This window comes from Hemiscyllium ocellatum (assembly GCF_020745735.1).
Source record: "Hemiscyllium ocellatum isolate sHemOce1 chromosome 27 unlocalized genomic scaffold, sHemOce1.pat.X.cur. SUPER_27_unloc_32, whole genome shotgun sequence".
Taxonomy (NCBI): domain Eukaryota; kingdom Metazoa; phylum Chordata; class Chondrichthyes; order Orectolobiformes; family Hemiscylliidae; genus Hemiscyllium; species Hemiscyllium ocellatum.
The window spans coordinates 220,165-247,305 of NW_026867501.1; the positions used below are offsets into that span (position 1 = coordinate 220,165).

The 27,141-nt window shown below is 39.6% G+C and overlaps 1 protein-coding gene across 1 annotated transcript; it reads left to right on the forward strand.

Moving 5' to 3' along the window:
* Window positions 1-227: 227 nt before the first annotated feature.
* On the forward strand, window positions 228-7,077 carry LOC132808131 (uncharacterized). The gene is made up of 4 exons (XM_060822006.1): window positions 228-270; window positions 403-682; window positions 1,452-1,516; window positions 6,710-7,077. The coding sequence occupies exons 1-4, from the start codon at window positions 228-230 to the stop codon at window positions 7,075-7,077; spliced, it is 756 nt and encodes a 251-aa protein (XP_060677989.1).
* Window positions 7,078-27,141: the final 20,064 nt, after the last annotated feature.

A 27,141-nucleotide genomic window follows, 5' to 3' on the forward strand; every position in this document is an offset into this window, starting at 1 on the left:
TGGGTGGACGTAGATGCAGCCTCTACTCACACAACAGTTTCCAACCCCACCCCCTGTACGTCAGTGTAACGTTGGCAATGATTTCACATCCGGATCAAGAACAGCTGCATCTGCATGTTAACTTGATCATTCTGCTTCATTTTAGTCCAGCTCTGAGCTGCCTTCTCCCAGAGGAGCAGTCAGCTTCCAGACTGCATGAAACATCTGCTACACCAGGCAGCAGCACGATGGGAGTTATACTTGTCCTTTTACAGTGTACCTATATACTCGGTTAGTACGGATCCAACAATCCAACATGGTGCACAATTAGTACAAAGCTTCCCGAATCCATGAAAAAAAAATCGGCATTGTCTCTGGTTCAGTTCCTTTGTGCGGACTAATATCTCTCCGTTTAATTTCCAGAATCCGTTTGTCAGTCAGTGGTACAGTCCCCACCAGCGGACATCAAGAAAGAGTGCCAGTCTTTCAGCATCGACTGCGTTTTCTACGGTGGCTTCTTTGCATATCCTTTGAAGCGGGGGGAGTTCTTCAAACAAACAGAGACTGGAACAAAACGAGAGCGGATCTTGTCAGGAGGACGGTTTGTTGTGAGGACGAACACAGCAGAAAAGACATTTTCGCTGCAGGTTCAGGATGTGAATGTTAAGGACACTGCCACATATTATTGTAAAGCCTGGTATAGATATAGCACACAGTGATTTGACCCGGTCTCCCACCATACCAAAAAACTCTCCGCATGTTATCACAGATGTAAATGAAATTCCGAAGCCCTTTAGCCTTGAACTCCCCACGTCTCCATCTCTGACCACCAACTCCACAGTCCAGTTTATACCAAAACTAGGTTGTCGCTGTTATCATTTTGAGTTTTGTTAATGCTGAAAACGTTCGTTAGTGATGTCTTTTGTTTGATCGCTGTTAATTAATCCGTGTTGGGAATGACTGATCCCTCTTAAGCGTCACTAATAACAGATGGGATCCAATTCTGATGCTGGGACCTGGAGCCGCTTTTAAAACAAAAAAAATCGCTTCTGATTCATACCGAGAGATTTGATGCTGACTAGAAACATTGTGTGACTACTGGAATTACACGGTGAATGAGACCTAAACAAATATCATGTCCAATTACAATCAATGTTCTGTGGCACGTCGCTACGTATGCATTAGAAGAAATTGGCGTCCTGGTTTGGTTTTATTGTACTTTCTGACTTCTATTCTGGATATTTTGCATTGCACTCAATTTTTGAGAAGAGCTAATCTCCAGTTCAGGTTATTGTGCCTTGTCTCTAAGATTTTAGAATTTCCTCAAGGTCAACTTGAACTGACGTATTATATCCAAATTGGAATTGAGTGTACTGACTCAAAGCAACTCGATAATGAGGTAGAACCGAGTGATGATTTTTACCCAAGAGATTGGTGTGTCAGTAGTTATTTGCAAAGGTGTGACCGAGAACCTTGTCATTGTGGTACTACGAAGACACAGTGGATGGATCTGGGACAATGGTAACTGTCACAGCTGGTAAGTGAATTCAAAACCGACCGTGTTCAACATTGTGCAGGAAACTACTTACTGTAGTTGTATTCTTGTGATCTATATTCCCCCAACATAACTTCATGTAAAATAAACATTTCTCTCAGGTAAGTTTTCATTGCAATTTTAGATTTGAGAGCAGAATTAGCAGCATGATTCATGGCTGAGAGTTAAACCTGAGACAAGCGTCAATAAGTTTGGTTGACCTGATCTGTATCATTCTTAGAAAAAAAAGGACATAAGATAATGCAAACATAATCCCAGTCTCTCACTCTCAATGTCAATTGCTTTAAATGGATTCAGGTTATCAAACTGCTAAGTCCCAAGCACACATGTTGAATTGGATGTTACAGCGAACAATGGAACTGTCTTATGTGCAAAGGATTTCTGGCTGATTCTGACAATGGGAATGAGGAATCAGGAAAGAACACCTTGTTTTGCAATGATTTGTCTGAGATCTGGAGTGGCACAAAGCCAAGAACATGTTAGAGCAGGCTACAGATTTCCTAGTTTTAGTCCTGGCAGAATTTTACAATTAGGCAGTCAGTGACTGAACTTAATTTTATCCTTTCTGATGTTTCTTTCTGTTGCCTAAATATTCGCATTAATTTCACCCCTTTCCTCCCTTAGAAAGAAAAGATAAACTTCAGGCACCCACCCATCGTAAATGTTAATTTTTGAAATGCTGATGCTGGTTTTTTTCGACTGGGATCTCGAATTTCCTGGCAAAGCACGAACAGCCAGATAAGAAACGAATGCAACGTTCCCTTTGAGTTCAACCTTTCAATTCATAGAAAGCAGACAATCAACGCAGTATTTAACAGTTTGACTAGAATCTAGATAATGCCTGATTTTGATAAACTGGCTCGTTTCAATCTGATAATTCATGGTCATTTCTGACTTTCGCACTCAAGTACCCGTCCAAGCGATGTCCGGTTTTAAGATGTTGCCCGGTTTGTCACTGTAGACGTCTCCAAAGTCTTTCTTTTATAACGACATTTTTTCCAGGTTCATGTCATGCCACCCTTGAATAACACTCTTATAACACTGAACTCATTAATTTAACTGTCGTGTAAACAAGAGACATAAATATCCACTGTATGTTGAGTCAGTCTAAATACAGAGGCGAATTAACCTTTAATATCAGTGGGTTGCTAAGGCCTTGTGTTTCGTTTTGCTTCTTCCTTTCACAGCAAGCGGATCTATTGTTCGGTCAGAGGGTGGTGGTGCAGTGTTGCTCTGAGAACTGGGGGACTGTGACCAGCGGTATGTCACAAGGATCGGTGCTGGGTGAACTGCTTTTTGAATGTGAATAACGGAGGTCTAGTTAATAAGATTCGAAGAGACGCCAAAGTTGGTGATATAGTAGACAAAATAAATTACCTCAGAAACAACTAGATCTTGGTAAGATGGTTGTTGGGTTGTGGAATGGCAAACAGTGTTTAGAATCGATGAAAGATGAGATGCAGCCTTTTTTAGTGCAAATAATGGCAGACGTCTACATTTAGTGGTAAGGACCTGGTGAGCCTTGACATATAAAGAGATGTACTGCAGGTTCTTTGCAATTGGAGTCGCAGGTAGACAGTAAAGTGAAGAAGGAGTTTCTGAAGCGTCCCATTCTTTGTCAGTGCATTCAATATAACACTTAGGAGGGTCACGTTGCACCTGAACAGGACATTGGTTAGGCCATTCGTATACTGCGTTCAATTCTGGTATCCCTGCTATAAGAAAGATATTGTGAAACTTATAAAGGACTCAGAAGAGATTTGCACATATGTTCCGAGGTTTTGAGGCATAAGCAGATACATAATGCACTGAGGATTTTCTCTCCCTCGAGATTCAGAGGCTGTGTTGTGACATGACAGAAGTTTGTTAAATGATGAGCAGAATAGATAGAGTGAATAGCCAATATCTTTTCCACAGCGTGAGGGAGTCCAAAATTAGAGAGCATCGCTTTCATGCGAGGGGGGAGATTTAAACGGAACCTAAACGTTAACTTTCTCATGTTGAGTGTGGCGCGCTTTTGGAATGAACTGCCAGAGCAAGGCACACACACAGTTACAATTGCAACATTTGAAAGTCAACAGGATAGGCATTTAAATAGGAAGGCTGACGTGGGACGTGGAATGTGGGATAAATGCTGGCAATTGGGACTAGATTAATTGAAGATTCCTCATCATCATGGACGAATTGGTCTGATCGGTCTGTTTCCATGCTAGACATCTCTTTGAATCTACGAAATTGAAGTTCAACTTCAAACACAGGGGCACAGTTACCTATAGGATTACAGGGGGTTGTATTATATTAACCATAATTTATGAAAACGGCTGTACTTAATAAAAACGTATCCATTTCTTAAGGGATCTGATAAATAATCCACATTGTGATAGATGTTTTAATGCAAACGATGTCAAAGTATTTGGAAATAGTGGGGGGCATAATGCGAAGACAGATGAGCCACGCTGATGTTCCTCAATTTTCCGGCCCTATTTAAGGGAGGAATAGCCTCTCCTGTTCAGATTTTTGCATCATCAACTTGATTTAGTTTTACACCATTCAATAAAAGCTTGAGCAGGATTATGTGTCATTTTGAAAGTTTGAAAAGCCTGGGGCTCCTTTCGAAATTTGGCAGAATGAAAAGGTTCCAGAGAAATCATTGACCTTCACTTAATAGCGAAACCAAATGCATGTGGAGACTGGTCCAATTGTATGTCACTCAATACGAAAGCGCCTTGCAATACATGAAGTGCCAAGACAATAGATAGATATATTCGGGGGAATTTATTTGAACTGGGACAGTTCAGAATGTGGAGCTGGCTGACAAGTGGATTGGTTGGAACGAATGGTTCATTATGATGATGGCGTCATTGCAAAATAGAGAAAGAAAACTGGAAGGGAATGGAAGGAAATGGGAATCAGTTAGAAACGTGATAGTTCCAGTTTAGGAGGGAGAAGGCATTTGGAGCGCAGAAAAACAGATGCAGTCAATTACCCTGAATGGACGATGCTTGATCTGATGTCTCCATGTGATTCAAATTTCAGAGAACACCTTGCCAGAAATCTCGGAGAACTGTTCATCAATGGAGTGAGGCATTGAAATTGTCAGATATCCTGAGAATCTAGTTCTCAGTGCCTGAAAAACCACTGTGTAAGTGCCAATGCCGGAACCCAAATGTCAGTTGTGCGACTTTGGAACCAATTCACAGGATGGGAAACAGCAAGCCAATGTCACAAAATGAGAGCTATAGATTTTCAAATGAAATGATTTGAAGAAATTATTAGAGAAGTGAAATCAAAAGAGATTAGTTCCATGGTATATGGAAAGACGAATAGTTCCAAGGTTAGCCTGGAGCTACAGTGTGGTTATGGAATGTCGCAGTACGTTGACATACAGGCATAAAATAATGAAACTGTTGTGATAAATTGCAAAATTATACAATCATTCTCATAAGCTATAGTGAAAGGAGCATTCAGTCCAAAAGCATTTAGATTGTTAAATCTGTAGAACATGCTTTGAAACCAACGAGAACATTGTATTAGTTAGTGGGAAACGCCATTTTGGACGGATGTGAAGGCAGGAGAGAGCATGCAGAAACATATACATGAATTATTTCACGGTATAACGAATTTGGAGCTGGAGCTGGATTGAAGATGTTCTGGCTACTTTTCTTCAACAAGTGAAGTTCGAAAAAAATCGAGAACAAAGAACAATACAGCACAAGATCAGGGCCTTCACTTCTCTGAGTTTCCATTGACACATTTTCCCTTCCATACCACAACTTTCTCCACACATGATCTGTATCTTTTCATTCCCTTCCTTTCAGTGTATTCGTCCAGGTACTTGTTGAAATCTGCTACTGTGCCTGCTTACATCGTCTCCTTTTGCAACGCCTTCCGGGCACTCCCCTCTCTTTGTGTGAAAAACTTGGATCGCGTACCTCTTCTACGATCTCCCGCCTCGCACCTTGAACTTGTTTCGCCGAGGAATTCATCCCTCCACCCTGGGAAAAAAAACTCATACTTTCCATCCCCTTCGTGCAATTCACAATCTTACAGGCGTCTGTCAGATCGCCCTGCAATCTCCTGCGTTCCTGTGGCAACAAACCCATTCTACCCAAACTTTTTTCACAGCTAAAATCCTCCATACCAGGGAAGTCCTGTCGAACAGTTTTAGTATGGGCCCCAAACCATTCGCTTCCTCCATACTTAATGAAGTTAATCAAAATCATGAACAGTGTGGACAGAGCAGATAGTGTCAAACTGCTCCAATTGGTGGAAAGCTCCAGAACTGAAACAAACACATTGAATAGATAAAAGAATCAATGACGACTTAAGCAAAATGAATTTAATTTCAATGTTTGTGATGTATAATGTAATTCCTGAGACTGCAAGAAAGGCAAACTTGGCCAAGGTGTTCTAGAGGAAATTGCATAATTATCTAAGAAGGAAGTGTGTGTCAGCCGCTGGCAGAGAGTGGGAAGTGGTAGTCATTGAATTCCTCATTCAGAGACACAGTATGTGCACGTCAGACCGAATGATCTTCTGCTGTGCCAGTACTGTTCTTAATTATCTTCCCGAATACTGTGGCCTACAGATACTTACCGTTCATCTAGGTCAATAACTGCTGATGAGTTTTATGACGTTCTGTTGGATCTTACTGACCATAAAGATGTAACATGGCGGGGGTAATTGTCTGTTATGTAAATCTGCAGAGTGAACATCTGAGTGAAGAGGAGCATGAACTATTTTTTTTCCCAGATGTACATTTAACAGAAATACAGAAGAAGATTTTTAATAAAATCGATTGAAGCAGACAACACAGTATCGGTAGTGCATGTGTAGATACTTCAAATAAAACCAATTCCTCCCATTCTGTAGTTTTTGCCCGTTCTCGTGGGATCCTTCCCTGTTGCAGTTCATTTGCAAATTCCGTTTGAAATTTAGTCTTAATTCTGAATTCTTATCATGCATTCTGATGTTTGAATCTGGTAATAACAACGCACTCTGCCAACAGCAAGAAATTGCAACATCTGGATACTAATTTGTTAATTATGATGAAGACCGTGTCAAAGCTGCGTTAAATTAAGAAAAAAATCTCTTAATAACAGAAATGTTTGCACGATTTCCAGGTTTCCAGCACAACCAGTGCTCTAAAATCTTTTTTCTTAATATGTTCTCTAGATTCCCCGTCCCTGGAGTCTCACAGCTCTACTGTCAAAACCTCAGTTGCAGGTGACACCATTACCTTAAGCTGTAAATATTCAGGATTCTGTCAGTACACAGTTTACTGGTACCGTCATGCCCCAGGACAGGCTCTGGAATACCTGCTTCAGAGATACACTTCAGGACAGCTGAATAACAAAAATGCAGCGGGAGGAAGAATTTCTGCTGATATTGACTCTGCAGCGAAAATTACTCGTTTATATATCGCCACAATACAACAAAGTGACTCTGCTGTGTATTACTGTGCACTGAGTCGGAGCTCAGCATACACTATGATCCAAATGACGCAGAGAACTGTACAAAAACGTAACCAGACTAACGATTAGGACACAGTGACACAGAGCACAGACAGAGCTGTACAAAAACCTGAACGTCCTGACGATTGCAGCAACAGCAATACAGAGAACAGAGACAGCTGTACAAACAAATGAAGTGGTTTGCAGTTGAGGGATATGGGAAATTTGAAATCTTGGACTGCAGCATAGAAACTTTATTCATTGTGTGGTAATTCATCATATATAATGGAAAGATGATAATTTTATGAATGAGATTGTGATTTTGTGAACATTAATTTTAGATATTACTTTCTGCATTTTTCAATACTTTTCTTAGAAAACTGGTACTTGGGGAAGATGATTTGTTCTCTTCTACGCAGGGAGAGAATAGACAAAGCAGATTCAATGAACACTTACAGAATTTGTTCAAATTTGTGGAGTTCTGGAGAAGCAGAAAGAGTCGGGGTAACACTGCTCCAGAAAGCAGTGATAATAACAAGATGACAAATGCATGAATATTTGATTTTAAATTTGAATTTACATTTTTGGAGGGAAATAAATCCCAGTTAGACAAGTACTTTCTAGCAAGATTTTATGTGAATGCATAAACTGTGTTTCTTAATGTTCACAGAAAAATCAGATGAAAACGATAGATTCAGGTCAGCTGAGTTTCCATCATCAACAACTTACCATTTCCATTTATTACATTAATTGTCATGGAAGGTGTATTCTTCCTTCAAGGGAGTAGATTTTTCCACTTCACCTTAATTTGAATTTAGAAGTTAATTTTATTTTATCATATTTTATTCATTGAATAAAATAACTTTGGTTAGTTTGAGGTTTTACACCATCGTGAGAAACTGCTCAGAAGACTCAACTGTCAGTTAGATTCTGTTTGTGCAGGTTCTGTTGTGGTTTTACTATTACTCACTAGCATGTGCAACTTCTACGTCCTGAAAAACTTAAATTCCCGAAAAAAAAATTTCCTGATTCTGTCCGGTGCTCCACGAAACTCCACGAGTTTTACATTATGTACAATGCTCAGGACAGGGGTGGGCGAATCAACTCTCAACTGTAGAATGACAGAATTTTGTACTCTACAATAAAGGTTCACCGCTCTAACCACAGCAAACCAGTTTCACCAAGGCATCGTGCTCTTCTTTTCCGTTCTCCCCACTGTAATTTTTCTTCTCCTGACATCACCTCACGAACTCCATGCACTCGACTGTCAATGAGGTCTGATGTGATTCGGTAACAAAAATATTTCTTCTCGAGCTGTGCTGTTATTGAACTGATGGATTGGTCGTTCTTTATTCTTCACCAATCCACTAAATAAGGAATTTCTAATCCTGCCTCTTTGAACACATGCGGAATTTGAATATTTTTTATAATATCAGCTCTTCATTCCCGGTGTTACAGTTCTTATGGACGAGACGAGAGCACGTAAAAATATCTTAAGAAGGGTGCCAAGACCCTAACATTTTCTTATTGTAAAAATAGATGCGAACTCATTGCTCCAGATATGATGAGACTGATGAAATAACACAACATTAAACAAAACACAACTAATTTATGTCATGAAGTTAAAATGCAAACAAAAGAAAACATTATTTAGAATAACTTAACGAGTGAAAAACATAACCTATTAATACATAAAGTACAATTTCCTAACTAATTGTTCGAATACCGCAACTACCATAACAGTTCCCTGGCAAGACGGCATTCGAGAAAAGCGTTCCTGCTGGAGCGCTTCTACCCTGCTACTCTTTCTCTTTCCTTTGGTTATTTTTCTCTCTCTTTTTTCTTGTTCTCCCCTGAACCCCAAAACCGAATCGTCTTGCAGCAGCAGGCATGCATACCAAGTACCTGAGCAACGAGGCCTGACAGAGAGCCTGGTTTACAAGCTCTAAATTATCATGTAGTTGGAAGGACCCAGAATCCCTGGAGCAGCGCATGGGATGCAAATCTCCGAGCATCACGTGAGCTGTGAGTCCTAGAGCAGCACAAGAAGTCACCTCGGACACGTGAGTAAGAAGCGCGATCTGGACCGAGACTGGCTTGGGGAAAGCAATACTTGAACTTACCTTGGAGCAACTGAGTGCTAGAATGGAGTTGACTTGAGGCTTGCAGTGGAGCTGGTAGATTGGAATCAACGTGGATGCGCTATGCTGAGCTGCAACGATGTCATGTGTATTTGAAATGTCTTGTCTTGCTGTAATGTCAATCCTTTAAATGTGTTCTTTTTTCGATCTTAGTTTTAAACTCTGTAAAGTAATGCAACTACTTGTATACCTCTGTTGTATGCAGGATTTCTACCGAGGTACTTGTACTTAAGATGTCGCCTTCAGAAGGCAGACAGTTTAAAACATTTTCACGAAATTCTTGCAAAGGAATGCATGTTACAATAACGAATATGCTATTCTATTCTATTTTGTTATATTTAGTTCTGATTTATTACATTGTATTCTCAACACACCTCTTGGCAAAGAGGTCAATTCAAAGACAGGGCTTAATGTACTTCTACAATACAAGAGGGAACAACATAAAGAGAGATTTCAGAAAAAGTAGCAGCTCAGAATCATTCACTGAAGCGTCCAGCTCTTGTGGGACTACAAATAGCATCTGACTGCTCAAGCTGAAAATATCGAGAATCCCTGGTTACTTACTGCATGAATACTGATTACTTCAGCACAAATCAGACATAAACCAGGCTCTCAGTCTCCTCGTTAAGTACAACAGGCACCTCTACAAACACTTATTAACTCGCCATCACAAGTAACTATCACAACTGCCTTTTCTCTCGCTGATCCTTCTGTTTTCTTTTATGAGTCGAAACTCATTTGTATTTCTCACTGCATGATTCCCAGTACGCCGACGCTAACTTTTTCTGTTGTACGAAATGACATGATTGTTTCTTATTTCCTTTCACTTAACTTTACTCCTGTTGTTAACTTAAGTGTTAAATCATGGGAGGAGATCCTATGCACCTCCAATGCAATTTGGTAATTCAAGGACAGTTCCCATGTCCCTGATTCCTTCATGTGCAGGATGTGTTCCCAGATGCAGCCCCTGTCTGACACTTTGATAGCTCGGTAGATGCGGGTGGACTCACTTTGGAGCTTCAGCGAGATGGAAAAAGCTATGGATAGCACGTTTAGTAACTTAGTCACACTATAGATAAAAAAACACTTAGGAAGAGTGATCAACAGTGTGGCAAAGCTGTCTCTTTAAAAAGTTATTTTGTCCATAGATTATTTTGAAAAATGGTCAGAGGTACAGAAATATTGGGAAAGATCCTAGTGTAACAAAAACAGGAGAGTGTTCTGTTCTCCCAGTTCAATATTTTATAAGTTTCCTATTGCTGTATCAATCAGAAGCTGCTGGTTTTCGGTATAACAGCGGAAGCTGCGGCAGTGAATAATGTTCCATGCTTCAGCAGAAGATGCTTGACTGATTTTCCTTTTGAAATCTCTTCTCCTGTAAGACTCTGTGCATGAAATTAACTTTTGTCATGGTGTGCATTTTGAAATGTTATAGGATATGGAACAGCTCCTTCGCTAATTTTATGTGTCGGTCATTTAAGTTTCCAGAAGTTAAGATCTACTAAATTTTATTTCCTATTGTTTGTGTTTCAACTGTAGCGTTTAAATGCATTCTGTTTTGCTTCAAGCCCTGTGGTTCAGTCAGCTGCCTCCTTATCTGCCTTAAGATAAGGAAAGGTTACGTTCCAGATTACCTTCTAAAAATATGTTGAGGGGGTCTGACCTAGGCTAAGACAACAGACAGAGGAAGAGCACGAAGGCAGTGCAGGGGTCGTCTGCAGTCATCTCCCTTCAGGACAGATAATCAGTTTTGGACACTGTTGGGAGAGATGGCTCACCAAGAAAAATATGCAGCAGTCAGGGTCATGGTAAGATGGCTGGTCATTTTGCACAGGAGGGAGGATAAAACCTGTCAGAGCTGGAGTGATGGGGAATGAAATTATTAGCAGAACAGGGAGATGCTTCTGCCTCCACAAAAGAAAGTTCAGGATCGTATGCTGCCTCCGTGATGTAGGGGTCAAGGAAGCTTCCAAGCGGCTGAAGAAAATTCTGAGGCCTCGCGGGGTTGGGTGGGGGGACGTGAAGTTGGGGAGAGAGTGAACTTCCAGCTGTCATGATACATAAAGGCACCAACAACACAGGTAAAAATCGGAATGTTGTCCAATGAGATGAATTTAGGGAGTTACATATGAAAGTTAAATGTAGGACTTCAAAAGTAGTGATCCTGGAATTACTACTCGTGTCACATTCAAGCCAGAGTGAGAATAACGAGATAACTTAAAGGAATAGATGGCTTGGAGGCTGGTGCAAGATGGAGGGATTCAAATTGGTGCTACACTGGATCCGTTTCAGGGGAAGATAGGACGAGTATAAACCAGAAGGTCTGCACTTGGGATGGACGAGAATCAATGTCTTGGGGAAGTGTTTTCTATTGCTGTTGGGAAGCGTTTAAAATAATATGGTAGGCGAATGGGAAACAATGCACAAGTCGGAAGGACGTGAAGTTTGGACAGAAACAACGACAGTGAGGGAAAACTTGAAAGTAGAAGGCAGAGACACTAAAGACAATAATAAAAATGAGCAACATTTTGCAGTGATTCAGAAATCGCAATATCTCTCAAAACAAAATGACCTGAAAGGTCTGTACCTCAGTGCGAGTGACATTTTAATCACGTAGATGAATTAAACACGTAAACATTTACTAATGCATGTGATATAATTGCGACCACAGAAACTTGTCTCCAGGATGACTGAGGATGAGAACTCAACATCGAGGATTATTCACTTTTCAGGAAAGACAGTAAAGGGAGATGAGGTAGAATCGATTATCACACTAGTAAAATAGAACGGGAGCCTACACTATGTGAAAGCTGTATGGGTGGAAATGTAGAATACCAAAGAGAAATTTCATTGTGTGCTAACACCAAACAGTAGTTGTGATGCTGGGCAGTATATTGTAAAGGAAATTGGAGACTGATGCAGTTTATCTGTTGTACTTGCTTCAATTTACATATTGATTAGACTAAGAAAACTGGAAGCAATGCGCTGGACGAGTATTTCCTGAAGGCATGAAGGATTTTTTTCCTTTCCCAATATATCAAGTAACCAATTAGACAGTAAGCCATTTTATAGTAGGTATTGCGTAGAGAGATTGGATTAATTAGCAACATTGTGGTGAGAGATCCTTTGAGCAAGAGTGACCGTGAGATGGTAGAAGTCTTCATGAATAAAGTTGTGTTTCTGGACGTCTTATTGAGCTCAACACATAGAAAATGTGAACCAGCGCCGTTATTTTCAGCTTTATTTGTTGCATTCTCGGTCACCATGTTGTCTTGCTAGCCCCACCCCCGCCCCATCCCCCCCCCCCCAACTCAGTGGTACTGTCTACCCTTTCAAGTCTGCCAGTTAAATACACAATTCTCTGGCCATTCCTAAATTATTATCACTTAATCTGAAATACAAACTTTTGTTCACAAGCACTCTACATCGCATACCTCCCAATCCCCTAGATATAACATAGATGCTGCCCCCTCCACAGTCCACTTCTACTCTGACGAAGAGTCATCTCGAACCGAAATGTCAACTTGCTGTTCCTCCATAAATACTGTCTGACACGCTGCGATCTCCAACATTAATTGGTTGTAGTATTGATTTCAAAGCCGCTTTTCAAAGGAGATGATCAAGAATTGGCCCCATTTAACTTTGACAGTCTCCAGAAAACGTGGATCTTGTTATTATCAAATTGATACTCACTTGGAGCTTGCTTTGAGATCGATTTCTACCACGATCTGTGTATGTCAGCTGGAACCACTAATCAAATGTTTTCACTGATGATAAAACTGCTATGAGCCCCGAGATTATCAACGCTACCACCCCTGCAGCTCACGGGAATATGTACAGCAAGTAACACCACAGACTGCTTAGACCACTATTATTATTATCATCATATTTATCATCATCATCATTACCAAAGCTAAATATGTTGTGCGGTTGTTTCTGTTAAATGTAACCCACTGACAATATGTGTTTATTTTGATACAATGTAGCAGTCAATTTTCCTATTAATGTATAACACTAATCCGAAGGGACTCGTGCATCAAAAATAATTTGGAATAAGTTTGAGTACTGCTGCTGAAGTGCATCAGTTATGGAAATAATTGAATGAATAATGCAATGTGTCTAAATGGACAAAGCGGCATATTCTTGAACTGCTCTCTGAACTTAGCCTGAGTTATAACACAAATGCAAGCATTTGTACAGCAACTCAGAATATGGAGCATAAATCCAATTTCCCGTACGGAGTATGGTAACCATATAGCCTCATAACTCAACAAAATAAGATACAGCATGAAAGTTGTCCATAACAGGATGAAATTCCCTGAGAAAATAAATAGTAAATCTATACACTTCCTTTGGATCTCAATATCTGGGTCTCTTGCATTTCCTCGTCATTCTGACGATGCAGTCTCTTCCGGGCTTTTCTGCTTATCAAATATCTGGATTTTTAAATAAACAAACAGGAGAATTGGAAGGCAAAATGAACAGCAGTGAGTAGAATGTACGAATGAACTCCATTAATACCCAAATAGGAGATTCAAGAATTTCAGTTGTTCTGCCACAAAACCAGGGAGTGTTCTCCAGCCAGGACTCACCCAAAATATCAGAAATTATCTTTGATGCAACTCAATACAGTAACTGTTCCCAGAACAACAAGCGCTGTCTTCTTGGTGTGGTATTTACATTTCAGCTTCTGTCAACAAATAGCCACAAATCTATCAAAAGTTAAAGAGACAGTGAACAAGAGAGAACAATCAGTGACTACGTAAACCAGGATAGCATGAATAGTGCACACACGGCCAAATTACAGGAAAATCAATTATAATGTGCAAACAATTGGAATATGCCTCAATGTTAGGTCAAGAACTACAACCGGTAGATTCGCTGCAGCCATCGTTCAAAGGTATTGGGTAATACATTTGGACAGACCGAATTTTCCATGAGATAATATCAAAATTGTCAGTACGGTAACCGAAAAGAAAAGAAAACAAACATAAAGTATAAAAAAGCTTGGAAAGAAACTTGCCAGTTTGAGTATTTGTTCAGATTTTTTCTGCATTAATGTGATCAGCAAAGGATGAAAATACTTACATGTTGCTCAGCATTTTTCTAGGTAAAATAATTCATCTTTTAACAAAACCAAAGCATATAATCAGCATGATTTGGCACAGAAGTAACAGCACTTCAGGTAATCAAGTGGAATGAGTATTCTGCTCACAGCCTGCAGTCCAGCAGAAACAATCAGCAACAAACAAATTGAAATATACTAAAAGAAGTTGGATGAACTCAGTGAAATCGTTCAGAATACGTAGCGTGGCTATGATCTGACATCAACTCAGTTCAAGCATCTGATCATTATTCATTGATTACCAGATAATCACAAAGATTTCTTCCACAATGCGTTACCCTTGGAATATTGTGAATCACCAATCCAAATCCTGCTCCAATTCATTATTCATCATTTCCGGATGAATGAGGGAAAATAATGTAGCATGATAAGTGTAGATTCCCCTGATAATTTCACAGTGGCTCCTGGTTTATTATGGAATATCGACCCAAGTCCTGCTTCTAATATTGCCTCATTAAGCATGATATGGAATGCCAAAAGCAAGGAAGATTCTTGCTGCTGAACATTACCCAGTAATACCAGATTAGTTCAGCAAATCAATCAACCTACAAACCTTCTTTTCATCAATATCCAAAGACTAAAGGTTATTGTCGGACAGTTAGCTAATGTTTGTCCTGCTGAATGTTGCTCAGTGACTGAGGCTTGGTGCCAGTGAATCAATCTATATTTATGTTCAGAAACATTAGGTTGTGAGAATGAGTTTGTGTGTGCGTGTGTGCACACGTGTGCATGTGTGTGTGTGTTTGTGTGTATCTGCAGCAAGAGAGAGTGTCCTAAAAAGTGTCCATTAGTGTGGTCCTGTGATGTGGAGAAGGGAGCAGGGATAAACCATGCATGCAATAATTACACGACAGAAATCAGTCTGGTCAGGTTTCATCATATTTCATGGACTGATAAACCACGCATTTAGAACATACTCCAATTGCCTGCTCCTGCTATTTGGCAAGGGAATGCCTCTTTTGACATTTATTTGTTTGTGGTTTATTTGATTATTTTGAAACGAATCTGTAAAATAAGATTTGCTTGTTACTTTGCAAAATAGAAGTGTGAATATCTGAGAATGCTTTATATCAGACTTGATAACTATGTGGTTACATGACTCCAATTATACAGGTTAAATATTGTTCTGTAAGAAGTGGCTGAATTGACATTAGTCAAGGTTTACGTCGGTCAAAACATTGATAATTTGGAGAGAAATGTTTCAATCCAGCGTGCGCGGACAGAACCAAATTTGCTTCAGATACATTTTACACGCACTCGGCATGTCCAAGGAACAAGAATCCTGCAGGGAAGGAAAGCTTTGCAATTGTTCAAAATCAAACCTAAAAGTAATCGAAGATAGAGCAGAAGTAAATTATAACTTTGCATCTTTTCAATAAATCATGATACTAATGTTATTGGAAACCAAATCAAGAAGCACCTTTTTTAAAATCACGTCGGTAAATGGCTGATAGAGGTGTTCCTTCCCTCAGTGCCATGACAACTGTTTCTACTTTCTTCACCATGCTAAACTGTCTCACTGAAAGACTTTCAAAAAATGTGTCCATGGTCTACCTGTACAATTACGTTACTCAAACGTGACACAATTATTTTTCTCCAGCTGATTCAGATGTACGATTTGCCAATTAAATTGAAGAATGAAGAGTCCATTGATTTCTAGCAAAAAAAAGTAGTTGCTTCTAACAGAAAATTACATCTACACAGGATATGACATAATTACAGGAAATGACGCCACCAAACCAAGAAAACCTAAACACATAAATAGAAGCGGGACATAACAGCAGTAATTCACCGGAGGCTCACAGATAACATTACCTAGTATGGTAATGGAACATCTGACAATGAATCTTCCAGCTCAGTGAGCACACTTACATCCAGAATCTTTACCTGAGCTAAAAATCTTCTCAAAGCTTGCCAAATTCTCTGTTACCACAGGGTACAGGACTGGGCTGATAATTGGCAAGTGGAGTTCAACCTGGAAGAGTGTGAAGTCATTCCCCTTGGCAAGTCGAATTTGAATGCCGAATACAGGATAAAAAGTAGTATTGTTGTTACTGTGGTGGAATTTCGGACTCTCAGTTACCATGTCCAGAGATCCCTCAAAATTGCTAACCAGGTTTACAGGTTTAAGAGGTGGTAAGATGTGTTGGCTTCGATTAGAAGTGGGATTGAGTTGACGAGCCACGAGGTGATGCTACAGTCTTATAGAGCTCGAGTCAGACCACATTTGGAATATGATATTCAGTTCGGGTCGTCTCAATATTGGAATGCTGTGGATGCTTTCGAGAGGGTGCAGAAGAGATTTTCAAGGTTGCTTTCTGCACTGGAGGTTTTACGAAGAAATTTTGAGGGAATTAGAGCGTTTCTGATTGGAGCAAAAATGGGTGTAAGGTGACTTGATAGAGATATAGAAGACATTGAGGGGCATAGATAGAGTAGATAGGCAGAGACTGGTTGCCCATGGTGGAAATGTCGATCACGACGGAGCATAATTTTAAAGTAATTCCAGGAAGGTTTAGGGGAGATGTCAGAGTTGGGTTCTTTAGAAAGAGAGTGGTGGGTATGTGGACTGCACTGCCAGCAGTGGTAGTAGAGTTAAATATATTAGGAATATCTAAAAGTCTCTTGAATAGGCACATGAAAGATAGCACAATGAAGGTTGCGTAGGTTAATTTGATCTTCGAGTTGGATTAAAGTTCGGCACAACTTCGAGTGCCGAAGGGTCTCCACTGTGCTGTGCTGGTCTATGTTGTCAGCTCTGTGAAAGCCTTCTTGCTTCTGCAAGTCTCCACAGTCTCCCTTCATATCTGTTCCTCCAATCCCTGTTGAACATTTGATGGCCAATATTATAATCCAAATAACGTTATCATCCCATTCTTATTCCTTAGTTGCTCCCACTAAGTCTCACAGAATGATCCTTCATTTATTCCATCTTTGACTACCTCTGTTATATTCACCTTAATCAAAAATGAAACTGGCACTCTCCTTCTGCCACCACCTCCGTCCCGCCTGAAACACTTGTACTACTTCACATTAAGCATCCAGTCATGGCACTCCCTTTGCCATACCTACAACCCCCATACCCATCCACGCCCTAAATTCATTTGCCTTACCTGTCAGTCCTCTTGCATTGAAATATATGCAAATTAATGCAACAGGCACTTCTAACTCTGTAATGTGTTGCAGGCTTGAGCTGTCCCTTCAACATACGATTGCTGAGTACTGCATCTCCTTCAAAACATGCACTTTCAAATTCTAGTTTAAATGCCTATATTTGAATGCTTCTGTTGCTGCCCACATTTGTTTTGGTGTCTCTGTAAGTTTGTTTCCATGTTTGTATATTTCCGTCTATGTTGCTTTTCTGTCTGACTTCGTGCCCGGTGAGATATCAGTTCCCGATTCCTAAATGATTGCCTGCAGCGTCCTGAAATCTAGTTAAATCTTTTACAAAAAGAGATGGCAGTTTCAGTGGAAGATAAATTGTCTGGAAGGATGTTAATCAATTATTGAGCATCACAGTCTCTATCCTGATTTCTCTGTCTTATGATTCGTGTGATACAGTGTCACCCTCTGATGACCAAAATTCACAATTGCATTAGCGCAGGTTGAAACTCCCAGGATTTCAATTAGTGCATAACTTAAATTGACGGCAGCATCACATCATACATAAGGTCAATGTGAAATCTTTGCTGTTACTCCTGGGGAAAAAATGCCGCAGGGCTGAAATAAAAATGAAAACTATTTTTAGAAGAAACGAAATATGTCAGGTTATGGAAAAGTGAATGAACAGTCTAATTAAAAATGCAGAACATAGTAGAAACAGATTTTACAAATGTCTGCACCTATTTAGCATCTTAATTTTAAAATACTGTGCACTGACTACTTGTAGCTACAAAGCAGGGAGAACAACACCCTGCAGTATACTTTTTTAAAGGCTTTGTTCAATTTGTCCTGAATTAACAATTAAATGTTTCTCAGTGCACACTGTATTAATTCTCATCTTCACATATTACGAAATGGGTGCTTCTCTGAACATCGCTTCTGCGAGCTGTAACTGCATCTAACGTCATTTGTTGATATTCTTCTGGACTCAGTTTCAATATCTTTACTCAAAATGGGGGAAAGAAAGCAAATGTAACCATTGGCCAATGACTGTCGGAGAGAATTACCAGGAGACGTGTGGAGTTCTACAAGAAGATGACTTTTCATTTGCTAACAAAAGCCGTGACAACCAGAGAGAGAATTCTTAATTGCCCCCGAACCTCGGTGTCCATTATTTTACCTTATTTTATCATGTTTTCTTCGAGTTTGTCAGCATATCTAATGTGTTAGTCAGGGATATCATTCTGCAGTTATGCAACAAACCAATGATTTTAGTTCATGTTACCTCTCTACTCCTTCTACTATGTTTTTTTCCTGCTTCAAACTTAACTCATATCATAACGATTATTTATTATTTCGTCTGCCACAATGGTCTCCCAACTCCAATCTTAATATTTCTCTATTATGTTACGGTTAGATATTTGCTGTTACAGCAGCCACAATGGACTTTAGCCTGAGGTTGAAACAATTACATCACGCTCACATTTACTTACATGTCACATGCTTTGTTTGAACTGATTATGCTGCCATTGGTACCTAACCTAATTATACTACCTAACTAGCATGTTTCTCCCCCTATTGCTCGATACACGATTGATGTAGTATTCTGACTGATGTAGCATTCCACAAATCCTTGTAACATTCCACCCAGTCCTCATGTTTAACTCATTAAATGCCCTTATTCACTTTATTTTCCATGTGATCTTCAGTTTTATGATTCCAAGAATTCTAGAATATATTAAAAAGAACTTAACGCCAGAATATTTAGTAACAAGTAGCTGGTCATACAGTGTTAGCAGAGCTAAATGAAGTGAAAAACCTGCCTGGCAAATTCGGTGGAATTCCTCTAGTAGAGAACAAGCAGAATGGCTAAAAAGGCTGGCTCGAAAAAGCATTTGCATTTCCAGATCATGTTTGAGAATGTACCACAAATTAGAATACTTAATGAAAAAGAAGTCAAAATATCAGAGGCAGATATTAGCATGGAGAGGCGGTGTCTTAATTATTTGTACACAAACACTTGAATAAAGGCAGTGCGTGCCCCGACAGAAAGCGAATCTGAGCCACAGTGCGACAAACATCAATGCTGGGGCCTCAGTCTTTCAGAACATGTACAGTGATTTGAATAAGGAAAGAGAATTTACTGTCGCCAAATTGGCGAGATCCAGAAAAATAATTGGAACACAGGTTGTAATGATGACACAACGAGACTGTGGAAGGACATAAATAGAGTGAAAGGGCAAAAGCTTGGCAGCTGAAATATTACATCTGAAATGACAGCAAAGGTGAATATTATGCAAATTGATGACGATTACAGAAACGTGCAGAGATTTTCGGGGATGGAGGAGGTGACATTATTGTGGCTACTATTGCATCGGTCTCATAAAGTTGGAATGTTGACACAGTGGGGAACAGTGAAATTAAACGGAACATGGGCCTGCACTTCAGAAGGAATGGAGATTGAAGTTCATTTTCTGAGCTTTCACTACAAGCAGTTCGCTGACTGTTTGATTCGAGGTTAAGCTGATTTTTTCATGGTTTCAGTTTGAATTGAGTATGTCTGCCTGCGATTCCACAAATATCCCAACAGATAGCATCACCAGCTGACAATTTTGCACATCACTGGGAATGCATTTGATCATCATCTTTCTAAAAGAAAAGTGATACAAAATGGCTTCGATAAATGCAGCCGCAAGACAGTTAAACAAGTGAGATTTCTGAAGCTCCATTATGAAGTGAAGTTTCACAAATTCTTCTTCATTCTCAACACCTGTGGAAGTTTCAATCAATATAAATTCTGCCCAGAATTCTGAGTGTTATCGATGTCAAGATACTATAAAGGACATATATGCAGTCTCGCACACATGTTACCACTGCCACTTTAATCCCAACATCGGTGCAGTGTGCCCAAAACAAGTCAAATGACAAAAAAACTGCATTGTCAAATGACTGCTGGATATTGAAACATGATATTCGTAAACCTCGCTGTCGCAATTTACTGAGGTCTCCCAGCACGCAATCAGTTCACTAGCTTGTGTCGCCACTACTTCAGTGAGAGTGGAAGGCAGAAGCTGGATCTCAGCGAATGCAAACAGCTTGAAAAGGGTTAGTCAGTTCCCATACAGAAGGTATGACGGCTGATACAGAGAACAAATGGTGAAGATGTCACTCCAACTCCAACTCAAATTGTCTCCCTCTTGTGACAATCGCAGAACACACTGAGAGCAACAAGTGTAAAACGTTTCCTCCTAAATCAAGAATTAACCACGTAGCATCTAACTACATCCATTGCCTACTCACTCAATATTTCCGCACATGCACGAGGCACAAAGGGAATCAATCACTGACTGATTTAAGTGCAACTGGCGTCGCACAGCACATAGCTTTTTCCACAAAGCCAACATATTTGCTCAAGCTCACATCAATTAACAAAGAGTTTGGAAAATAAAGAGCGTTGCAGTTAAACATTGTAATTTTACATTTGAAGACCGTGAGAAATTTTTAAAAATGCTTGCATGAAATATCAAAAGCTTCATTGAAAATAAAAGAGAAATACAACCGAAAAATAGAAATTGTTGCAGAAACTGGGATATGTCTCTGATGGCACAATCATGCTTAATGAAAGTATGGTTCTCGTGTTCGGGCCTAGCCGGATGGATAGAATTTTTAATTAGCAGCCACCAGAATGAGACACACATGATGTACAAAGATCACAGCAAGGTACATGAGGTGAGAAAAGACTATGCAAATTTCACTGAAGACATTTGAAGATGTGCAGTCTGATCTTAAAATTCAGCTCTGTTAAAATTCAGAAGCTATTAATCTTGGAACCAATCACAACTGAGCTGTATATTTTCAACAGTCACATTCCATTCAAGTGAATGATTTAACTTTTCTTCAGAATAGCAGTATCAGATTGCATAACGAAATTATATATATATATATATATATATATATATATATATATATATGCCTTCATTTTTAAAAATATTAATAAAATCTATTAATTTTCTTCTGTAGCTCCATTTATTTTGTCAAATAAATGACTCCTTCTTACAGCTTGTAGACTAGGGAGCCACGGTGGCTCAGTGGTTAGCACTGCTGCCTCATGATACCATAAACCTCCATTCTGATTCCACTCTCTGACGACTCCCTTTGTGTGGTTTTCACCTTCTCACCATGTCTATATGGGGTTCCTCTTAGTATATCAGTTTCCTTCTACAGTCCAAGGATAAGCAGGCTATGTGGGTTACCTGTGAGGAATGCAGATCTATTATTGCATATGGGTTGCTGTTTCAGAGGATCAGTGTAGACTCAATGGGCAGCATGGTGTGCTTTCACACTGTAAGAATCCTATGATTCAAACAATGTATCTCATAACCATGCACAGCAACTCACCCCACCAATGACAACGATTTCCTCGCACACCATGCACTTTGTCAGCCCAAACCTCAAGCATCCGGGTCGAACTCACCCATGATCATCAGGAACTTGCCTCCATTATTTCCACAAGAAAAACCGTGCGATTAAAAGTAAGAAGAGATTAATGATGAGATGGAACAATATTCCCTACCATCCCACTTCCAGCTCTGGTCAGTCCACTTCGCAGATTCCGGCGTCTCATTCATCTCATTGCGACCACGGGTAGGCACTATCTGAAAACGTAATACAGATCAGGTGCCTCTTCTTCAAAAAGTGACTGTGTGAAAATTTAACGTTGATGGAGCAATTGAGTTAAAGTCGATCAAATAATATCTCACTTCTGAATTAAACTCTTCGCTTCCAGGTGACAGACGGTAATCGCTCTTTCTGTTTCTGTTCATGGTATCGAGACGAGTACCATGAACATTAATCTCTGTCTGACTCTGGTCATCTCCCTGTTAAGAGGTCTGCTTTACTTATATCTTAAATATCCTTGTACACATTTCCCGTTTCCACTTCCACGTGATTAACTATCTTCCCTTCCTCCTAGCTAGCGAGTGATACAGCGGGTGGCATGGTGTCTCAATAATTAGCTCAGTTACCTCAGAACAACAGGGGCCCATGTTCGATTCTAGCCTTGAGTGCTTGTCTGTCTGGCGTATTCACATTCACCCCGCGTCTGCGTAGGGCCCCTCTCGGTGCTCTGGTCTCCTCACACAACTCAGAGATTTGTATATTAGTTAAATTGACCATACTAATTTGCCCATAATGTTCGTTGATGTATAGGTTAGGTACGTTAGTAAGGGCTAAATGTGGTGAAAGATTCTAGGTGGGTAACTCTTCGAATGATCATTGTGGACTTGTTGGGCCAGTTTCCACATTGCAGGTATTCTATGATTAGCTGGGCATTAGCTGATTACTTTTAAAGATGAGTAATATATACTGTGTCCCAGTCAGAATAAGGGGCCAAAACAATAACGAGTGAAAAATCGACGATAGGTCAAAGTTACCCTGTACGGCTGTACAGTATGAACTACATGGTTATTGTCTGTATCCATGACAAGTCACTCACTATCTTTTCAGAGCCAGTCGTTATGGATATAACTGAATGGCTCCAAGTTTTGAACATTTCAGTGGGAATCTCAATCTGGGACTACATACTTTTCAGCTGTTCATGAATATGTTGAGGGCGACAGACAGCGCCCGGTATAACTGTTCACTGAGATCCTCGGTGAATTTGCAATGATTCCCAAGTCTCACACAAAAACTGAATGTTTGTCACAATAAAAGGTAAGTTCAAGGAAATGCAAGTGATTGAATCCGTAAGGAACTGTGCAGGGAATCATAAATGCATCTGACAAGAGAGCAAACTCTCGTCCATTCAACCCCTCCATGCTGCTCAGTTATTCAGTAAAATCAGGATTGATCTGATCCCCCATATTCCCACATAATCCGTAAGATTCCTTGTCCTTCTTTATCAAGAATGATGCGATCCAAACATTAAAAATATTCATAAACGTTATTCCCCTTAATGAATGCAATGTTTAGGTGTTAGCTGGGGTTCACCTCGGTCAGCAACTTACTGTCAAAAGTGATATAATTAAAAACGCAGCCTCAAGCGGTTTGAATTGTTAAGTTTTTTGAGTAAAATTGTGATGGGTGAAATCAGTATTTTAATCAGAGAAAAAGGACGCCAATGGGACAATGCACCAGCTTGTCCAGAGTTCCAATCTCACAAGGGCAGCTGTTGGAATTTTAATGGAAATCACAATTCTAGACTGGAAAAGAAAGTCCAAGAATGGTGACCATGATAACCATTACTGATTGTTGTAAAATACAAGAATGTTCAAATTCTGACTTATGGGAAAGGGAGATACCTCGTTATCTGGAATGGCACGCATGTTACACCAATCACATGTGCGTGACACGAAACTGCCTTCTGAAATGGTGAATTTAGCAACATAGTTCAGTAGAATTTAGGATTAGGGATGCCCATCAAGTGTTTGTATTTGCAGTAGCACGCATAGTCCACAAAAGCGTAAAAAGTAATAATTGCTATTTGGAAATGTGCAGCAACCTATAATAAGCATGGGATTCCACTGAGTAACAATTGATGGCGTGAATAAATTGGAGGACATTTCTCCTGAATTGAAAATGAGGCAGATTTTATGGTACTTATCTATTCTTCTGAATTAATAAGAATAATGCATTTGTCGCCTGTTAGAACTGTTGATATCGAAGGAAAGAAAGTTTAAGTGAGGAAGACTCAGAAAAGTAAGAAGAAGAAATAAGGAAAGGAGACGCATACAGATAGCAATTGGAAACAGCAGAAAGTGGTTGGGTAAAGTCAGCTGTGTTTACTCATCAGCGAGTGAACCTTTGATGCACAGTAGTTGCCAGGTCAGAGAGAATAGACAATCAGATTAGAGAAACGTGTTTTCTTTCCCGAATTCGAAACTGACTCTGATTCGAATTACATCCTTAACTGAAGACTAGAAGAGTCAAAATATTTGTAAAGGTGAACTGCTAATAAGGTCAACTCTAATCATGTGTACTCTCCGTGTTTTACTCGGAATGATGACCATGCTGTTCTGTGAACTAAAGCCATCAGTATGTAATTCTCGGTTGAGATTCGCAAAAAATATTTTTCAGATATTCTTCATATTCTTCAATGGCCTCCATGCAGTCTCCTAAGAGCCGCTAGAATTAATGACTAAGAAGGGGTGGAACCGAAAACTGATCTATAATGACATTGGATTTTACAGGTACGAGATGCGATTTGATTAAAAAATTGTAAATTCTTCATGTGTTTTATAGGGTAGAAGAATAAATGTTTGGGGGGGGGGGACTCGAGGATCACAAGGCACAACCTCAGAGTAAAGGGACAGCCAGCTTGATCACAGACAACGATAAACGTATTCTCTCAGGCAGAATTAAGTCCTGAAAAGGGAAGTAGAGGCCGTGTCGTTCACAGCATAAAAGGCTTAGACAGGCAAAGTTGTAATCACTAAGTAATTAAGGATTATGCAGAAAAGATACAAAAATGGAGTTGAGGATTTGCAGACAAACGATAATGTCACTGGAATGGAAGAGCAGAATACATGGGCCTAAGGCTTACTTCTGTTCTATATCCAATTGTTGTATTGATTTTCACAGCCAATGCTTGCATGTTTTTTCTGCCATTCGGACCTGAAAATAAACAACTATAAATGATGCACTGCTGCACAAACATTCGTTTTGATCTTATTGCAGTTTAACTGGTGCCAGTGATCCCTTGGCTGAGAAATCAAGCCTGTCTGTATTTCCACTCCAACATTTCCTTACGTAAATTGCAGTTCGCTCCTCATTTTTAGTTGTTCACGATGATGACTACATTTCCATATTTTGTTGTTTTGAAAAAATAGAAATGCATATTGATGCAGAAATAAACAATTACTTTATCTCAATTAGGAGTACATGATATCATCACGAAAGTGAGATTCACGGCTAACCACCCTCCTGTCAACACCTCAACCCGTACATGTGCTGATATGTCATGCAATAGTCTGGCAGTTTGTGTACACGTTCTCTACGATCCTGTAGTTATGTGGCTCGTAGTGTGCAGTCATACATGACAAGTCTGTCAGCTGTGCTGTCTTACCAGTTAGAAGCACAGTTCGATTAGATTAATTGAACTTCAGTGAAAAACGTTTTGTTCTTGAAATTCTTCTGCATTCCCATTCTATGTGTTCCTCTGTCCCAAAACATCTACTTGAATATTGAAGATACCAGAACAGGTAACGTACATCATTGATTGCATTACAGCAATTACAGAACAATTGATTATCATCTCCTACATTTACTGAGGTCTCCCCGGGCGCCTGAGAAACAGGGTCTCCTCGGCAATGGTCTAGAAAATCAAAGAAGGGTATTAAGTTAAACATTGACATATACTGTAACTTTCTCACCCAGAATCAGTCAGAGAACTGCGAAACTTAGTTTTTGAATTATGCAGAAACGTGTTAAAGACAACATGCTCTATAACAAACAATTTAATTTGCTTTAGTGTAGTTTCATTGGCTTCTAAGGTGAACCTAGAGGACAAAATATAAAGGAAAAAGCGTAAAAAGTAAAATACACTGAAAAGAGAATGTAGAAATCTACTGGTCAGAATGGGAAAAATACAAATTGAAGGAGACTAACATTGACTGACAGAGAGGGATAGAGAAAAGCACAAACATAAAGAGAGAGGGAGGGTGGGGGGAAAGAGAGAAAGAGAGAGAAGTGTAAAGGAATGTGAATACGTTAATTTTTCTAGTGCCTATCAAATCAAATTTGAATTCAACCTGCTGGCCTCAGACATTCAGCTGATGTATGCTATTTAATTTGAGGACAAGTTCAGGAGGGATCAAACTATTTTCTTCATTTCACTTCAATTTATGGACATTTCTGTGCTCTGATTCCATGTCATAAATGAAACATCTGTGAGCTGAACTGCCAAATATTTTTCAACGCACCAGTTAAGATAACTACAGCGGTAACGATTATGTTAAAAATAAGCCCGAACACTTTTGCCTGGAAATGATGATGTATTTGAACAAAAAGTGATTCCACCTGAAATGGTTATTCGTCGAGAAATGAAATATGTACTGATATCAGTCACTCTGCTAATTGGCTTCTTGTTGATGGGGACACAGGGTAACATCCAAGCACGTGGCAAATTAATTGTTTTGCACAAAAAGCCATCAGCTCTACATTCCTTGTTCCGAAATTACTGACGTTAGCAAAAGGCGTGGTGAAACGGAGCAATATTGACACAGAATTCTTCAGTGGGACGAATTATTCATTTCCTTTCATTTTTTGAATCTGTCCTGAAACATGCAAAACAGAAAACATTGCCGGTATAGCATTTATTTCACAATGATGTTGAAATGATTCGCCTGAAGCAGCGAATTGGATGTGGACTCATCCCACTGTTTGGTCTTGAAACATAGTCAATCCGTTTCTTCTATCCTTCCAAAGTATCGTCTTTGTTGCAAATGATACGTCTTCATTTATTCACGTCTTTCTCCTAAGCGTCATGTTATCTCAGTTACATTTCTCTTCGTCTGTAGATTGTTCCATTTCGTTTATACTCTCTCTGTGGATGTTTGACTGTTTTCTGCCTCTGTTGCGTCTCCTGACAGGTATTCATAATCCACTCCTCAATTATACGGGAACTTCATGATCCCTTTATTGTGTTCCCTTACTCCTGTAAGCTTTGATCACTTTATTTCCACATCTATGTGTCTCAGCCCCTTTTGCTTTATGGTTATCTATTGTGTTGTTGTAATATCTCCTTAAATCCGATTTATAATATTTCTCATTTTGACGTTTTGTCATGTT

Bases quoted from the DNA above. Each gene is read 5' to 3' on its own strand.
- LOC132808131 (XM_060822006.1), top strand. From the start codon at position 228: ATGGGAGTTATACTTGTCCTTTTACAGTGTACCTATATACTCG. The intron at 271-402 runs GTTAGTACGGAT...TTTAATTTCCAG, and splicing joins ACAGTGTACCTATATACTCG to AATCCGTTTGTCAGTCAGTG. The intron at 683-1,451 runs ATATAGCACACA...GTGACCGAGAAC, and splicing joins TATTGTAAAGCCTGGTATAG to CTTGTCATTGTGGTACTACG.